Source organism: Urocampus carinirostris, chromosome 17 (assembly GCF_059441175.1).
Source record: "Urocampus carinirostris isolate Australia breed hairy pipefish chromosome 17, RoL_Ucar_1.0, whole genome shotgun sequence".
Taxonomy (NCBI): Eukaryota; Metazoa; Chordata; class Actinopteri; order Syngnathiformes; family Syngnathidae; genus Urocampus; species Urocampus carinirostris.
Window position 1 is genome coordinate 26511999 of NC_142365.1, and position 18745 is coordinate 26530743.

The following is an 18745-nucleotide window of genomic DNA, read 5'->3' on the forward strand; positions in this document are numbered from 1 at the left end:
TCAGGAGGTAGAGCGCTTGTTTTGGGATCAAGAGATCACAGGTTCGATTCCCGGCTCCACCGTATTATATGTTGAAGTATCCTTGGGCAAGACACTGAATCCCTCATGCCCCCAATAAGCAGGTCGGCGCCTTGCTTGGCCGCTATTGTTGTGTGAATGTGTGTTTAAATGGGTAAGTGTGAAGCACATTGTAAAGCGCTTTGGGAGGTCTTCATTGGCTTGAAAAGCGCTACATACATCTACCATTTGATGAGACTTCAAGGTACAAAGCTTTTCAACCTAATGCCAGTTGCAGTAAATTGCTATAGAAAAGCGAAGCCACCAAGAGCAAGGTCGGTGCATTTTTTAAGTAGACTTGATCAGAAACATGGTAATTTCAAGCCTTTTTAAAGCCATTAAACCATAATTCAAGCACTTTTCAAATCCTTGAAAACACAACATTAAACTTCAAGTATTTTCAAATATTTCAAGCACCGAACGCTGTATTTTTCTCTATAAAAGAATTTAATACATGTTTACCTTGGAGTGCCATGTCTAATCTCGTAGCATACAATGTTGATATCAATGACAATGAAGATAATTCTCTCTATTCTATATAAAGAAACAACACATTGTGGCACATATATTCACTCTCTTCTGAATTGTATCATGTCGATTTAACTGGTCTCTTTAATGTTGAGGGTAAGCCTTAACGGCGTTAAACGCCGTTCCCATAAGCGATTGAGCATTTTAAGTCAAATTATCATCAAATATTCTGTCGGGAATATCAAGAACGGAGTAAATGCGAGCCGTGAATTGGGATAAATAATAAACGAGATGCCAGCTAGCTTCCTTCTGACGTTTAAACGTCGACGTGGTTGGCGTCTCACCTGAATTTCGATGTTTGGGTGATCTTGTTTAAGTGAAGCGTAAAAAGCGTCGACCAACATTCGTGAGACGGCGACAAGAGGATGATATTTGGACTAAAAAGTGAAAAGTGACAGCTGCAGAGATCTGAGCAGGACCTGCAGACTGCAGAGACCAAGAGGTCGGAAGTGGATGCTGTCAGCCCCGCCCCTTCAATTACGATGTCCAATCAAAGCTAGGTCGTTTTTTTCTTCGACCACTGTGTTGCAGACTGGGGCGCTTTTGACATCTAGTGGATGATAAACATACAGGTACAGTTTCAAATCGGTTGCAAATTGAAATTGTTCAATTCCAAAATCATGTTTACATAGGTGTCCTTTCAGCAATTGATTTAAACACCAGGACGCACTCAAAAGAGCCAGAGTGCACGTCACTGCACGAATAACTTGCAACAAAGCCTATACTACCAGACGTTTGTCTCCATCCGCTCGTGACGTAATCGGATCTTGGAAATTGGAGTGTTGTTTTTTTATTGCTTTTTTTCTCCCCATGTTGTCGATTATTGAAAACATTTGAACAAAAAAAAAAAAACATTTATTTTTACAGAGTTACAGTAAAAAAAATGTGCGTGTCTTTTTTGGCTTGGGTACCCCACAATATTATCATCAACCAAAAATAAAAAAGGAAACAAGAAAATATATACATATAAACAGCTGTACAATATAATAATGTGATAAATAATATGCACAAAGGGGTTATGCTGAAGTAGAGGATTAAAGGGAGATATGTCACATGGCTTTGTCCGCACGGTGACGCTTATTGAGTGTACAGCAGGGTCTCCAACGTGGTGACCCCCAGGTACAGCTGAGATGGTCGCAGAAGTGTTCTGAAAATAGCCCACCAGTGGTTGAGATTGTCATGATTGTTTTCTGTTATTAGTGTCAATAAATTTGTTCAAACCAAAAAAAAAAAAAAAAAACAGTGCTGGGTCATTGCAATTTTCTTAGTAAAATTATTTTTCTCGGGTGGTTGACTGAGTATATTTAACTAATTCCAATACTTACCCTGGTAAAAACAAACCAACAACATAGTAATTACAAGATGTTATTTTAAAAATACATATCAAAGTGAGTACCCTATCACTAAATAGTAAAAAAAAGTAGCTCTCAGCTTTTAAAAAGGTTAAAGACCTCCATATTTTTTTGCAGGGGTTGCGTTCTAAAAAACGTCCCGCAATAGTTAAATCCTGCAAAGTAAAAGCATTTATTTAATTATAACTCAAGAACTAACCCAATTTACAGGCTCATGTTTTTGTTTAACAAATACGAGTATTGTATTCAATAATGTGTTTACGCATTTATGTCTCATCTCATTTGCTGCACCACTTGTCCTCAGTAGGGTCACGGCGACGCAGTGGTTAGCGAGTGTGCGGCACAGTTGTAAGGTCTTGGGAACCTCCTGTGTGGGTTCAAATCCAGCTACCGGACTTACTGTGCGGAGTTTGTATGTTCTCCCCGGGCACACTGTTTCCTACCACATTCCAAAAACATGCATTTCAGGTGGATTGGCAGGTCCAAATTGTCCCTAAGTGTGAAGGAGCGAGCGAGTTGTCTGTCCCTGTGTGCCCTGCGATTGGCTGGCAACCAGTTCAGGGTGTCCCCTGCCCACTGTTTGCTGGGATGGGCTCCAGAAAAACATTTATGTGATTTATTTCAAAATCTTTATTTTTGAAGGTACCAATTATTTATTTAATCCATTATTCTGTTATTTGTTTGTTTTAAATACATACCTAATTTGACGATAGAGACAATAATATACCTAATGCAAAGTCCTTTACAGGACAAAGACCCTTTAGTATGTCGCCAAAGCAAAGGACATAATGTCATTGCCACAAAGTTTGTTTTTCAACAAATATATGAAAGCCGTAAGTGACACAATTGTAAGATCATCATTTTAGAATAAAATAGTTTTTCCCCAGTGTAAGGTTTGTTACACGCTGCTGCCCGTTTTTGAAAAAGCACCAGAGGCACTAGAGAGTGCTAAAGACCCGCATGAGGCTCCAGAGCCAGTTTAGTGTGTGGACAAGTCTAACTTTGTTGGCGATAGAAAGCATCTTTCCCCGTTTTAGTCAATCAGAATGCAGAACACAAAGCTCGATGAGAATCAGCAAAGAACTGAAACCGCAAAAGGGAAACCGCGACAGGGGATTACTGTACTGTATTGTATTGAGCTTGGATAAAAGCATTTTTGAAGAAGGGGAGAAAACAGAGGCAGCTGCTCTCCACAGGATATAGCCCCCCTTATTTATTTATTTTTTGCTAAATATGGCTAGGCTTCGATATTTTTCTATGCTAACCCCTTGCTATCACGACATACTCAAATACCATTATTTTCCAGAAATTCTTGTAGCCATGTTTTTTGATTGCCATTATAAAAAGTAAAAACAAAACAAGCACTGCAGTGTCACCAGTTTATTGATTCGAGTATACATTAGAAACATATCAGAGTGATGACAATAAAATGAACACCAGGTCATAGATATTATAAAAAAAAATTAATAAAGGATCTTATTAATTTTTTCACACACGCCAAATCAAAAGAAATTGCATTAAAAACGGAGATCAGTAGAATGAGTTTTAACACTGACATTTTAAAATCGACTAGTCGAGTATGAAAGTTGAAGAAACTAACAACAATAAGAGAAACAACACTTTCTATTTTTCTTATCAAATGCTTAAGACCAAAAGTCATCTCCCCTTCTTGCTTATCAGTACAGCAGGCATATTTTTGGGGTCGGGTTGGGGGTTACCTGCATTAAAGTGCAGAAGATTGGTCAAGGGATGTTTGGAAAGGCAGCGGGTCAAAGATTGACAAATGATCAAAATACACACGCTCACTTTGCGCGTTAGCTTATTTTTACGTTGTCATCATTCTTGACAAAAAGTGGCTCAGTAATACTTTTTCTGAAAGGGTGGGGGGCACCAACACTGGGAGAAACGGCAACATCAATGCTAATGCTAAAGCTAACTCACTCTGGGTTTTTTGGCGGTAAAAAGCAGAGGGGAGTCTCTTAAGTACAGTAGCCATTTTCAGAGAGTTGGACAGGGTTTTAATATATTGGTGACAGAAACACGAAATATGCAAACTTCATTTAAAGTTCTGAGGCGCTAGCAGCTAAAGCAGGGTTAATTAATTGCAAAGTAGATTATTTTAGGCTAATGTAAATGCTTGTTGGTCCACGCTTTGTAGGTAAATTGACTTAGGGTATTTGTAGTTTTCAGCAGCTTCAGCTTGTTTCTTGACCTATAGTTATTGCCCATTTGTCCTGAAATTTTGAAATAACATGACCAGAATTCACAACTGACATTATTTAAATTATCACAGGCAACGTTTGCCGCTTGATTAGCAAGAATCAGAGTAAAGAAAAAAATAGGGTACAGGACTTTCTTCAATTACATAGGTTGTTTTTGCGTATATTGTTTTAGAACTGAATCTCAGTAAACATAAACTAAAATTTTCAGTCACCAAAGTTTTTAACTAAATTATCTAACATACTCCTTCCTCGTTACAGTTTTTTGGGGCCAGTCGTTGCAAGAAAAGACTTATTTCAGATTTGTCAGAGTAGGATTATTTAAAGATTATCTACACCCCAAAAAACAATTAGGGATCATATACATTTCATTTGAAATGGTGAAATGTTTGAAAGTGGCAGTTCCGAAAACTTGTTGCAGTGATAATATAATTATTTTTGCATTGGTCAACAACAACAAAAAATGCACCAAGTCAAGATAGTTGTTTATTGGTCCTAGCCTCATAATTAGCAAGAAATTCAAATTGTTTTATGCCAATTCAAGAGTCACTTTACCTTCTTTGTAGTGTAAAATAATAGTTCCCTGACTTATGCTGAATGTTTACTGGTACCAGGAACATTTTTTGAGAGAAAACTAAATCAATGGAATTTTTGCGCAACATTTTTGACTAGCAAGGGCTTTTTAAAATGTAATTTGTTTTTTTTATATTTTTTGCTTCAACATTGTAAATATTACAACAATTTCTTTGGTCGAATGACTTGTCTTGCAAAAAATCACAACAAAATAAATTATTATTTACCGATTTTTTGAGCACACACCAGTTACATTTTTTTGGTGGTAGGTTTTTTAAGGGGCAATTCCAGTTTTGTGTAACCCTGGTGGAAACCCATAGCGCAATTTGCATATATTTTAAAATCGTTACATCAAAAACTATAAAACACATTGCTTATCATTTTAATTTGTTCCTTAAAATGTAACCTTTTTCAAAAGACCTTCAAATCAAACCAAATGTTGAAAAATGCTTTCACACTGGAGATTAATGTTTTCAGAGTTTGCTTCATAATAAAAGGCGAATTTTTTCTCTTGCCTTGGGGGGTTTGAGCTCAAACAAAAACAATCATGTGAGATAGCAGTATATAACCGTCCCTGTCTACGTTAATAAACAATACGCTCATCTGACAAATACATCAAATTAAACTAAAAAGAGCAGCACACAAAAAATGTTGTATGTACCTCAATTGTCTAAACATCTTAATTACTGTAAATTCCGGACTACAGGCCACTGCGGCTTACAATACGATGTGGTTTATTTTTTTTAAGGTGGATGGTGTCGGCAGAGACTTTGGACACGCACTAGGCCCTTCCCGCAGATTTTGGAGTGTCACCAGTGGGTCGCCTCAGCCGGCGACTAATAGCTGGCTTTAAACTAAAAACTACTGTTTAATTAAAACAAAAGATCGCGAGGGCCAGCGGCGGTTGTTGACGCAATGTCATTTCTGCTCAGTGCTCTGTATAAAGTGAAGAAATTCAATGAAGAGCGGTTAAACGGCAGGAGTAACCATGACTTTGTTCAGTGGCCGAATGCCCTATGTAATTATAGATACGCAAAAGTAGAAAAAAAAAAGACTCCCACTGTCCCTATGTAGTAAGATCGCGATCTTAGCAGAATCAGTGATGAAATGTCTAGGACATAAACGTAACACATTGTGCCGCAAATAAGAAATTTGCGGACAACTGTCAATCTTAATCAACTAGCGCAGCAACAAAAATATTCTCAAAACGAAACCCAATGTACCGTACTGATTCAAATTCAAAAAGCAGATTTGATTTTTTTAATGTAGTAGTATCAATTCTATCACTTTGTCATGTGCGCGAAGGATCATGCAACTCCAAATAAAAACATTAAATCGGGCTCCTAGATTTTAGTCAGTACAATATATTAAGTTTTAAGAATGTTCTTGTCGCACGTGTGCGTATATGTTAATGATCATTTAATTCATTGCTGCGCTAGTAGATTGAAATCGACAGCTGCGGACACAGTCTGCAAACAAGTGTATTGATTGAGACACAAGGTGTTACTATTCTGTACTATACGTTTCCCCGCTGATTTTATTCGAATGTAAAAAAAGGACGTGAATGAGTTTATTTTTCATGTCTGTTTAAGCCTGCTGCTTAAAATCCGGTGCAGCTTGTAAGTTCAATTTCTTCCTTAGATTTGCAATTTCACGTTTTAACCGGGTGTGTTCTTCTGTAGTCTGGAATCTACGGTATTATTGTTTGGGGTACTTTTGTTGCTTCTTTCCGCCAAATCTAAAAAGATTTATCTGGAGGTGACCATTTTGCAACATTTTGGCCACTCCTAATGACAGCAAAGTAATTTAGGTACGGGCCACCATTGAGTACTGATACATAAAAAATGCTAAAACCAATACCTTTCATCTGTACTCGCCCGCCCATGATAATAACAATGAAAAAAATAATCTATTTCTGAGTAGAGGCCAGGCCACTTAGTACAACAAAAGTTGGGCCCTGAAGTAAAAAGGTTAAGAAACCCTGGAATATATTTGAGAGCTAACCAGTGACTACGACGACGGGAATGCGAAGTGAAAAGGCAAGATTTTGAAACATTCAGTCGGTACACACACGCAAATAAGAAAAAACAATGTAGGGTTAGCATTTTCTGACGGGAAAGGATAATCGTGGATTCACACTGCCAATGCTCAGAATTGAAAAATCATCATCGAAAAAAAAAGTTACATTTTTCCTACGCTATCAAGTAGTCCACAAACTATCAATGCTACATATTCACCGTCAATTGCAGATGAACTTGAAATCCTTGGAAGGAAGCCATTTGCTTGCAGTGTAACAAAAAAAATAACTCTTGTGGAGATGGAACAGCAACTTCATGTTAACGGCAACACTGCCGAAGATTGCACACAAAAGGCGTCATCACTTCAGGCATTAAAAAAAAAACATCTTGGCACTGAGAAAACAATGACAATGAAAGAAGGGGGAAAAGTAAAATAAAAGGAAAACAAAAGGATCCACCCCACTAAAAGTTATAGAGCAAATATCTAGGAAAAAGTTAATAAATATAAGATAATGAATCCCTAATAAACAATAGCAAAAGCACTCAAACGAAATCGTGGGGGATAAACATACAGATAATTTTGGAGTGGGGAAAACAGGAACTACAAAAAAAACCCATCCCTATATAACAGTGGCCGGGAACCTTCTTGACTTAAAGAGCTATGAAAGCAAAATATTTAGATGTTTTTTTCTAGTTACATCACATTTTTGAAGACCGAATTAAAGAAATGTGTAAAAATTGATCTCTGGACAAAAGTGAATTATTTAAGGAATTTTATTTTACCGTGTAACTTTTGATGAATTCATAAAATATAGGAAATTCCAGTGCACCGTGTCAACACCCGTCCCTCTCAAAATATGTGTCCTGCAAGTAACTTAAAGGGACAAATATTTCAGGTGAGGCTCATGTTGTGTAAAATAAATGCAAATGTCTCAACCTACATGTATTTTTAAAAATGCATGTTTACGCGACAGTTTATATTGTTTTGCTTATTATCTAAATCGATATAAATATATTTCTAATAAACTACATTTTTTTCCTTACCACTAGGACAGGGGTCGGGAACCTATGGCTCGCGAGCCATATATGGCTCTTTCTATGAGTACCTGTGGCTCGGAGACAAATTTGATTGCATGCAAATTTTCTCCATCTCGTCCAAAACGCAAGCTGTTAATCCTGTTCAAAGACTTACAAAGCCAAACCAAAGCTTACACAAGGGTTGTGCTTGGCAGTATACATAGGGCACGTTTTTCACTACAATTTACAGTCAAGGTGTTGCACGAAAGAAAAAAAAAAAAAAAAAAAAACTCGTTCTGGCTGTACATCGCTAAAGAATCCGTTATATAAAACCTCACTATATTATCTGTCTTCAGTGTTCAGATACCTTATGATGAATCCACAGAACACACTGTAAATACGCCAAAACACCGGAAGAGAACTTAACGTTATTTGATTGGGTGAGTGGGAGGGATGGGTGGAGCTATGCAAAAAGTGCAAGCACTCCCTCCCATCTCTCGCCCTATGCCGTCTGCGCCATAGATAAGCACATCAGGCTCCCTGTTTGCAGAATGTTGTGACGTTTTTACAAAATAACTGCTTACATCTGGTTTTGAAACCAATATGTGTGGAAAAAAAAGGGTCAAAATGAGTTTAACCGATCTTGAGTAATTGCAAGAAAGACACAAGTTTAAAGTGGTATGTTTGTTGATTTTGGGACACGGGCTCTGGCATTATTCTCTTTTCATAATTTTTATCAAATCATCAAAAATAAATGTGCTGAAGACTAAGCTTTTGTCTGTGGCGCGGGTTTAGCAATTTAGTAAATTTGTCTCATAATATATGGTGTGGCTCTTTCCCAAAATAAAATTAATATATTTTGCTTTTATGGCTCTTTGAGTCAAAAAGGTTCCCGACCCCTGCACTAGGATGTGCCCAATATTACAGACTGTTCCTTTAAGATCACAGAGGTTCATTTTAACCATTGTTTTAGTTGTGAACAATGGTTTCAAAGCATGGAGGACTTTATGAAGAGCTAATGTATAAATAGATACCTACAAATATATGCTATGTAAATAAATGAACACATAAATAAATCATGTCATTCTTAAAAATGTGAAATTAATGAAATGTATTCATTTATTCATGCATTTTGTTATTCATTTTGTCATTCATTTATTTCAGTATTTATTTTGTCATGTATTTTGTGGTGCATTTTGTCAAGTATTTTGTGGTGTACTTAATCACAACAAAAAGTTGTTCAAATGAGGAGGCCTGAGCTTTCACCTAATGGTTGATCAGCGATGTATGACTCGCCTACTACTCCAATCAACCATAGGTGAGGAGCTCAGCCAGTTTGATCTGCCCCCCCCTCATTTGAATAACATTTTTCGTGACCAAATACAGGAAAAAATACATTTATATTTAATATTTGTATTCTGATGCATCTCATTGGCTGACCGACAAGGAAAAATATCCTAATGGCGTTTCTTCTTACCTGCGTAAAGGTAGAAAAGCGCTACGGCTCTCCTGCGGCTAGTGGTAGAAACACGGTGTTGCACTCCCGGCCTAATTTGTTAAAAAGGGAACTTTTTCTCTGGGCAAGATATATTAACAAAAAGAGCCCAACTGGCTCGCGAGCCATACGTTCCCGACACCTGCTATAGCACAATCTTTAAAAAGAAAAAGCTAAAAAATAAAACAAAATGAACAAAAAGGTAGCAAAAAACCTGCTTGTAGTCATTCTTTCGAGTACATTCAACATCCTTCCAGTATGGGGCATTTTGTAACCAACACAATATATGTGCATGTAATAGAGAAGCAGCAACAACTACCAGGGCGAGGCCAGCAGAGGGGGTGCAGCTAGTAAGGAAGTCTGCGCTCTCGGGTGTCATCAGAAGGGGACAGAAATGAAATGCATTAAAGAAAAATGACAAAATCCCCTTTCAAACTTTGTGCCTCACTCCCAAAAATCTGCAGTAGTCTGCTCATTTGCTCCTGGCAGTTTTTGAAATAAACTTTTCTTTACCCATCCTCATTATGCTAGGTTGCTTTCGGTCCTCAGGACTCCGATCACGCTCTGAATATTTTCCTCAGGAACCTGTCGAGAATGCAATACTTGTTTGGTGTTCATTTGAAAAGATACACCGAGGCTAACTCGAAAAATAATCAAATGGTAACACATATGATGCGAATTAATGACGTGCAGAGAGGTTAGTGTACGGTTAGGCGGAGTCAGATTTACAAAATAAATTAACTTAAGATCGAATTCGGGCAGCACGGCGGCGCAGTGGTTAGCGCGTATGCGGTACAGTTCTGAAGTCATGAGATAGTGTGGAGTTTGCATGTTCTCCCCGTGCTTGCGTGGGTTTCCTCCGGGCACTCCAGTTTCCTCCCACATTCCAAAAAACATGCATGTTAGGTTAATTGGCCGGTCCAGATCGTCCCCAAGTGTGAATGAGCGAACAAATTGTCTGTGCCTGTGTTCCCTGCGACTGGCTGGCAACCAGTTCAGGGTGTCCCCTGCCCACTGCCCGAAGATAGCTGGAATGGGCTCCGGCACCCCTGCCACCCTACTAAGGATAATCGGTGCAGATAATGGATGGATGGAAGATCGAATTCATTAGCAGAGCAAAAAAGCAATATCTAAACTTTAGCATAGACAAAAAAAGTTATTTCCATGTTGACAGGTAAAATTGTGCGTCACCCGACTCGCACCACTGCACGTCACTAATAAGAATTTAATGACAATGCAAAACTATCCCGAGATCCCGATTAAACACTAATTAATGACGCATACATGCTATGCTAGCTCACCAGGGCGTGGTCAAACTTGAAGGTGCTAATGTAGTATGCTGGAATGTCAGCAGCAGCCAGGGGCTCCGATATCTGGGCCACAATACCGCATTCGTCTGTAGAAATCGATACATTATATTAAAAAAAGACATGCCATTATGTTGGAGGATCGACAAACTCACCAAAACCTAAGGGCTGTCCACCAATTCGGACCATTTTCCAAAGCTCGCCAGAAGCGCTAGTGAACAGGACATTGTTTGGGAATCTGCAGAAAAAAAAAGACGTGACTTATTAGCCAGGTCTTAACTTAATCAATGCTTGACGTTTCTCTCTAATGGGCAGTGCCGGTGCCATCAAATATTTCCCATTTTGACTCATTTTTGACGGCCTACAGAAAATTTAGCTCCAAGAAAACTTGGCTTGGCACTTTGTGAAAGAAACATTCACTTCTGTGCTTTTTTTAATATATATTTTTGATCAAATATCTAAACAATGCTTTATTTAAATACAAGGGTACTTTGCTTGCAAAATAGCCTTTTATTGTAAGAACACTGAACCTATGCATGAACAATGCATGAACAATGGATGAACGTTGCAAGAACTTTACAGCCCCGATGTTTCTGGTGAAGGTATCACATGATTCGAGTCATCATGGCGCTAGCGGACATACAGAAAATGTCTCTGTCCTGACCATGACGAAGGGACTTACTCATCTTTTTTAAAAAGAATAAAGCTTTAAAACATTAAACATTCTGTAATAGGTAGGCTTTTATCCTCACACTGCGCGTACACAGCATACGGGCAGCCGACCCACTGCCATACGGTGTCATGCTGTTGACACAGGAAACAAAACAAGGCACGAAGTGTTTTGACAAAGATCTGATCAAAGCCACTTCTGCCATCTAGTGGTGATTTATCATGCTGATATAATTTCCAGAGGCTTGATACCAGGGGTCATCAGTAATTGATTTTTGGAAAAAAAAAAAATATTTAAGTGCGAAAAAATTAATGTTAATTTTTTCGCGGCAAGGCCAATTAATGGGTATTTATTGGATTTCTAGCCATTAATTGGTAATTTAATGGTATACTAGCCGTGTCAATATGGTCGAACAAACTGGTCCCTCTAATCTTTACTTTTAGTACAAAAAATATCTTCTGAGTTATTGGTGATCACATCAGCTACCGTCATGTTGGGGCTTGTTTTTATTCATGTGTTAGCTGTACTTGAGAACCTCAGAATCAAACGGAGCGAAATGCGTATGTGCATCCACGACGTACGTGCTTGAGGCAAAACGTGAGCCAATCAACAAGCCCGATTTTGTCCCGACCAATAAAAAGCTGCTTTGCAACCACACTACGTACGTACAGCTACCGTGTTTCCCCGAATATAAGGCCGGCCTTACTTCAAAATCATCGTCAAAAATTGAGGTTTTGAAATAAAAATATGTGCAAAAGTAATAAATTTTCGCTAAAAATTTCTTAGAAAAGCATTGCCGTTGTTAAATAACGTTTATCTACGGTTTTCATAGGTAATATGAGCCTCTTATTTGCAGGAAGGTTGAATTTCATTTCTCATAAAAAGCTGGGCCTTATATTCAGGGTGGGTCTTATAATGGGGGAAACACGGTAGCTTACGCGTATGCATGCACTGTCCCGATTGTGCGTGTATGTGACTTTGACCGCATACGAAATGCTCGCGCGGCATGAAAATTTGCACGTTTGTTGACGCAATCGACTAACAAAAAACCCGAATATTTTCGCAATTAATGGGTCGCAATAATTGATAATTATTTAAATTTTGAAATAAATGGATTTATGAGTTTAAGCAACCATTCCATTAATTGTTCGCAATTAATGGCATTAATTTTTCACCAATCATTTATTGCTGACCCCTGCTTGATACTAACGGAAGAGCTGCGCCACATTTTAGAACACAGGGACAATGCTTCTGAAGGTATCGTTAGCTTTCCTGCTAACCTTAGTGTTGTCTGTTCGTCCATGACCAGTGAAATGTAACCTTCAATGAGGGAAAAAGAGAAAAACCGAATGTGGCTGGCATCCTCGCCACTAGCGCTTGATTCTTTGGACCTGGAGGCACAAGAAAGGACAAGTTCCAGAATTTAGAAACCCTCAAGATTCTAAATTAAACTCTTTTCTTCAAACCAAGGAGCTTGTTTGTCCACAGTTCTGTAGGTTCCTTACTCATGCTAAAACCAGAATGTACACGCAATTTATTCCACCTCAAAATGGCCAACTTATCCAGAATATTTTGGAAGCTTCCGCTATGTTAGAGGAAGGAAACTTACTAAACATGCAGTAAAAAGGTAAAAATATAAGGATAATTTAAATCATGGTAAAATTAAGTACAGTGGAACCTCGGTTTTCGAACACCTCTCAGTTCAAACAAATCAGAGTCCGACCCAAAATTTTGAGAAATTCTTGGTTCGCTGTTCGGTCAAAAAATCGGAGTTCGAACGCCGGTAATGCGTGAGTGCGTACGCTAGGATGCGATGCTGAGCGGCGTACAGGTGTAGATCGCTTTTTTCGTGACCAACTGTTATCGCGTGCGGACGTGCTTCGTTTTGCTTTTAATATAGGTGTACGAAGTGTTTTAGCCCCTAATTATGCCTCAGAAGAAAGTCAGTGCAAGCAGCAAAGTTGCTACAGGTGAAATAAGAAAAGTAGTGAGCACAACTATTGCATTTAAGAAAGAAATAATAGCTCCACCGTCCACCAGGGCTTCTGCTGACCACCACAAAGGTAAGAAATCCTATTCATAATTCTTTTCTTTATCCTTTTTTTTTTTACACGTTCATGTTAGCGTAATCTTTCGTACGGAAGATTACAATAACGCGAACGTACGATTAGCCTGGGTTAGCTTCATGTTTACGTTAAACATTCAGGGTGTTGGAACGGAGCCCAACATTCAGGGTGTTGTAACGGAGCCCCCTTTCCAATGAACCGCTCACCACTTGTTGTGGAGACCCGGGTGCTAAATGACTTGTAAACGACCTGATTTTTTTTATTTTTACACGTTTATGTTAGCGTAATCTTTCGTACGGAAGATTACGATAACGCGAACGTACGATTAGCCTGGGTTAGCTTCATGTTTACGTTAAACATTCAAGATAAAAATTCAGGGTGTTGGAACGGATTAAAACGATATGCATAATTTTTAATGGAAAAAATGATTTCGGTGATCGAACAAATCGGTTTTCGAACAGGGTTCTGGAACGGATTATGGTCGAGAACCGAGGTTCAGCTGTACCACTACTATAAAAAATATTGTTTAAGTGACACTCTAGTCCCCAGATTTCTTTTGTGTCTCCCTGTTGATAAAAAAAAAGATAAATATACATTTTTCATGAAGCATTTATGTCACACGACCAACATTAAAACAGCTCGCAATTTCTTTTTATACTTGCAATTTTGTAGAACCATGTATTAATTTTACTTTTCAAGATATTTATCAAATTTCACCCAACAAAAAGAAACTGAGCAACCCATGTAACAATTTCACTTTTTTAATACATATAGATGCAAATGAGAAAAACGTGATATGTCTACATTATTTCTTTTCCTCTAATATTGACGATGTATAGAATTTGAAACCACAGGCAAATGCAAAAAGAAAAAATACTTTTTTTCCAATCCGCCATTATTTTTAAAAAATGAGACATAAAACAAATTTTCGTTATAATCAGGAAATGACAGGGTTTGATCTTTAGATGAACAATATTTTGCCAGCAGACCGGCTAAACCAGCTAATTGCTAGAGTCTGCGAATTCAGCTGCAAACGCTAGCATCATTTAATTTCATATTCTGTAATCCATTTTTTTAAGGTTCTGAGGCCTACGCAAATGAATAAGCCAGCTTACCCTCCGGAGTAGAACATGACATCCATGAGTAAGGTAGCCACAGAGGGAAGCGTGTCCGGGTCCAGGCTGGTTACACAGAACATGTTACTGGGGCTGGACAGAGGGTGAATGATTGGACGTGGCGCTGGTGATGTTAGGGGATGCAATGTTCAAAGTTTTAGTAAAGACTCAAACAGCAAATGTGACCAATTCCCTGCATTTTTCACATACAGAGTTTGGGTTTGACAAAACCATTGGTCACTCCGAGGTGGTTGGCAGCCACAGTCTCTCCATTGACCACCCGCAGTAACGTGAACTCTGAGGAGAGTGTGTGCATGACCATAGGCAGGTCTCGTTCCCGGACCTGGAGAGAGCACAGCCTAATCAGTCAAAGATTACCGTATTTTCCACTCTTTAAGCGAACTGGATTTGGAATACTGTGAGGGCTAGGGTTAAATAGAAAATAAAAAAGTGTCGTATTTGCACTTTGATTCATCAGTAGGAATACATCATTGATAACAATTGCATACCATTGGATGCAACGGGAATCAATCCAGATTGTGACGTGGAGTCAGCTGGATCCTAACCACTAGACCACTAAGGTTATAGACAATACATGGAAAGGCGTTAGGTCTTTATCTCATTATCGCACTATTTTTAGTCATGGTACCACAATGATAATGATAAGGCCTTATGCCTTTACATGTGTCGTCTGTATCCCTAGTGGTCCAGTGGATCGGATCCGGTGCTCTCCACGCTGCTATACAAGTTTGATTCCCGTTACATATAATGTTACGCAAATTTTGAAAAAAAAAAACCCATTTCTAAGCGGCCTAGTGGCTGGCATTTGGTGCTCTTACCATTGCTATTCGGTTACACCACCGTTGCCAACATTTTTATACAAATGTGGTCAGTGATTTATTAAATGATGAAAAAATGGACAAATATGGTAGCGCATTCCCGTAATGGTACGCAAATAAGGCACTAGATTGTAAGGCGTATGTTTTTGGATGCACCTTATAGTCTGGCAAATACGGTAAGTTGTTCAGTAAATCTGCTCACTTTTGCAGAAAATAAGATACATTGACAATTCTTTGCAACCATCCACATCAACTCTTACCAGGATGAAGTCAGTCTGATAAGTAGACAGCATGAAAACTGAGATGTTGTGGTCAGCCAAGGGAGCAATGACGGATTTGGCGATCTTAGTAACGCCGATAGGCTGTGAGCTGGAAGCGTTCCCGCCGCCCGATACCACGTTGAGTGCCAGCCACGTAGCTTCCGCGACGCTGATGTGCTCAGACTCGGGCAGCTCTAAATGTGGGCAAAAAACAACAACAACAAATATTCTCTGTTACGTGACCACCTCTGTTTGATTATACATGAATACCACATAGTCTTGTGTATGAACCAAATCGCTCAGATTTTGACCCTCTCAAACTGCTTTAAAATACTAAAACAAATGCTAGCCTAAAATGTATTCAAAAAGGTACATATAATAAACAATGATCATTATTTAAATGTGTAGATAAAGATTTAAAAAAACAGTAAAAAAGATCAAAAGAAAAACATTTGAAACCATGTACTGTAAGCATTGCAAAATTGTAGAGCATTTTTGGATTTTGCACTTATCCAAATCACTTGCTTTTTGGGACCCATTGATATCAGAAAAAAGGTAATAAAACACAATAGATCACAAAAAATGAGATGTGTTCCCTCTAAAACACGATTGAGATGGTGTCGATTCACTAAACAGGAAGAAAAAAAATTGGCAAGTGGAAGCATGAGGCAATGCATGGTCGTGAACCATTGGGTAGATATGCCTGTTTTATACCCCCTTGTGTTCATTTTGTTTTTGTTTTGTCGTGATTTGTTCTCTAACACAGCCCCAAACCGTGATAAATGTAATATCACGCAAAGTGACTCGAGCAAAGTTCTAGGTGTTATATTTGATCCTAATCCATCATTTCATGTGAAAAATATTACTCCAATAGTTTATACTTCTACCATTGTAATATTACAAATATTCAACCGATGCTGTCACAATCAGATGCAGAGATTATAATTCACGTGTATATTGCTTCTCAGCCTGATTACTGTAATATATTGCTCACTGGTCTCCCGGTGTCTAGCATCAAAAGTTAGCAGTTGTTTCAAAATGCGGCAGCAAGACTTTTGAATAAGACAAGTTTGACTGGATAACTCCAACATTAGCAAACTTGCACTGTCTCCTGGTCCGCTTAAGATGTGACTTTAATGATCTCTTTGTAACATACAAATGCTTGCATGGACTTGCCCCTCTTATCTCTCTGATTTGATTTCCCCCCATATTCCTGCAGGGAGCTTTTGCTCGGAAAATGCTGGTCTACTTGTGACTCCAAGAGCCAAGAAGAAATCTGCAGGCTGGAGAGCATTCTCCATCCGGGCCCCGATGCTGTGGAATTCTCTGCCTCATGAGAAAATCTGCAACCTTTGCAGAAGTTTTTAAATCTAGACTCAAGACACACTTCTATTCTATCGCTTATGATTGATGCCGACCTCATACTTTTCTTTTCCTGTCCTTTCTGGCTGCCTCGTTGGTAATGAAATGAGGGAAAAGACGTATCTGGATAAGTCAACAGACCACCTGGACCTGAAGCATGTGATTGGGGGCCATACAAATAAATGTGACTTGACTAAAATTGTTTTCTGCTCATATAAGGTGACCCCGTGATTTCACCATAGTATTTTATAGTATTTAATATGGCTTAGTATATGTGAGCATAAACGGTAGAACAATGGAAAACTCTCCAGAGCTGCCAAACATTGAAAATTATGTTTCCTAATGGATAGAGAAATTTTTCACATTTTGAGTATTTAAGAGTGCTATTTTTAGGACGAAAGGAGTTCTTAGACAATGGTATCACTTGAAAAGAAACCACACATTAAACCTGCTGTTACTGCAAGTATCCAGTAGAAAGCACTCATGCACCATAAATAACCAATAAACAATGAACATTCTATCTATCCATCTACCTTGGTTATATCCCTCAAGAGGGGTGACCAACAGCAAGACAAACACATACAATAACAAAGAAATTAAAAAAGGAAAACAAATAGCAAAAAACACACGCAAACATTTTGGACCATGGACAACCCAAATTCCCAAACAAGTTCGGCACCACGGCACCTAAGTTGGTCAAGCTTTCGCCCCTCCGGAAGAAACGGGACACAAGAAAGCGGCCATGTCACTCGGGTCAAGGTGACACAACACACTCTTTTGTTCAACAGCAGGGCCCGACAGCTTTCACTGGTTTACCCATGCCGCATCATACAGGTGCCCTGCCCATCCCTTAGAACGCGTCCAAGCATCCCACTATCCTTTTACAACACCTCTCCACTCATTCCTATCACCAGCTAGCTTTCATTGGATTTAGACCTCTTTCCTGTAGTGCACTCATAACACCATCCATCCACGTCAATCGCGGCCTTCCTCTTGGTCTCCGTCCATTTACTTCTGCAGCAAACAATGAACATAATCAATACAAAACTGAGGGTGGCTTCATTTGATTGATTTTTTTTTTTAGTTTTTATTTAAAAGAAAAGAAGAAAAAAATTGCATTTTGTAATTGCCATAAACTGGCGTCGTAACTCAGGAAGATTCATATTATTTGGTAGCACTGACTGTAAATGTAACAATAGAAAATGATTACCAGTTACTACAGTTTTTCATCTATCGTTGAAGGTGGGGTGCGTCGTTTGAGGTGCCTTTGAAAAGTTGAAAGTAGAACTATTTCTCTTAAGTATGTGGTAAAATTGCCCAACTGCGTTCAAAGATTCTTTATAATTTTTTTCCCCAACGTGCCTATCTAGCTTTATCTTACTTCTAGAACTGCTTTTCAGGTACAGGGGAGGTTGGAGGAGGGTTTTCATGCTCATTCCTGGGTATTTATGATAGTGTAGCCAAAAATGGTAAGTAAAGTAAGAAAAGGCCTGTTTGAAATACAGTCCAAAGACCAACCCAAACCCCTAAAAGGATGAAATAAAAGAAATGTTTATTAGTACTTGAGAAATGAGCTGACTGGGGCTGCAATCATGACTTTAAGAGTTTAAAACAATAAAAAATACCAATTGGATTGTCAAACACACAAGGAATGCTAATAATTAAAGCTTACAATAGGTGGTTAAATGTTTCAGCAAGGGAAAAATGTAAAAAGCAAAAAAAAAAGAAAAGAAAAGAATTGTATTGCTGTATATTCCCTTTTCAAATTATTTGTGTTAATCAAGATATTAAGTGTCCCGCTATCAAACACTTCTGAAGTAGCTCTATTGTATTAGGTTCTTTAATTCAAATTCTAGTTTCATTGATA

General features: G+C 38.5%; 2 protein-coding genes and 1 long non-coding RNA gene across 4 annotated transcripts in view; 1 reads left to right on the forward strand and 2 right to left on the reverse strand.

Moving 5' to 3' along the window:
* trim37 (tripartite motif containing 37) overlaps positions 1-1231 on the reverse strand; it is a 44139-nt gene extending 42908 nt beyond the window's left edge. For both annotated transcript variants that reach the window (XM_088320512.1, XM_088320511.1), the window contains exon 1: positions 870-1231. The gene's annotated coding sequence lies outside the window, so the exon portion shown is untranslated. The remainder of the gene's footprint in view (positions 1-869) is intronic.
* On the forward strand, positions 899-17077 carry LOC148349659 (uncharacterized). Its single transcript, XR_015847202.1, has 2 exons — positions 899-1157; positions 16736-17077. It is a non-coding gene; the product is annotated as an uncharacterized LOC148349659 (long non-coding RNA).
* castor2 (cytosolic arginine sensor for mTORC1 subunit 2) overlaps positions 3303-18745 on the reverse strand; it is a 29798-nt gene continuing 14355 nt past the window's right edge. Inside the window, exons 3-9 of the mRNA XM_088320514.1 lie at positions 15517-15710; positions 14628-14760; positions 14418-14541; positions 12517-12627; positions 10722-10804; positions 10561-10655; positions 3303-9844 (exon numbers count right to left, since the gene is read on the reverse strand). Of these exons, the coding sequence (XP_088176640.1) occupies positions 9782-9844; positions 10561-10655; positions 10722-10804; positions 12517-12627; positions 14418-14541; positions 14628-14760; positions 15517-15710 (803 nt within the window). The 3' untranslated portion in view covers positions 3303-9781. The remainder of the gene's footprint in view (positions 9845-10560; positions 10656-10721; positions 10805-12516; positions 12628-14417; positions 14542-14627; positions 14761-15516; positions 15711-18745) is intronic.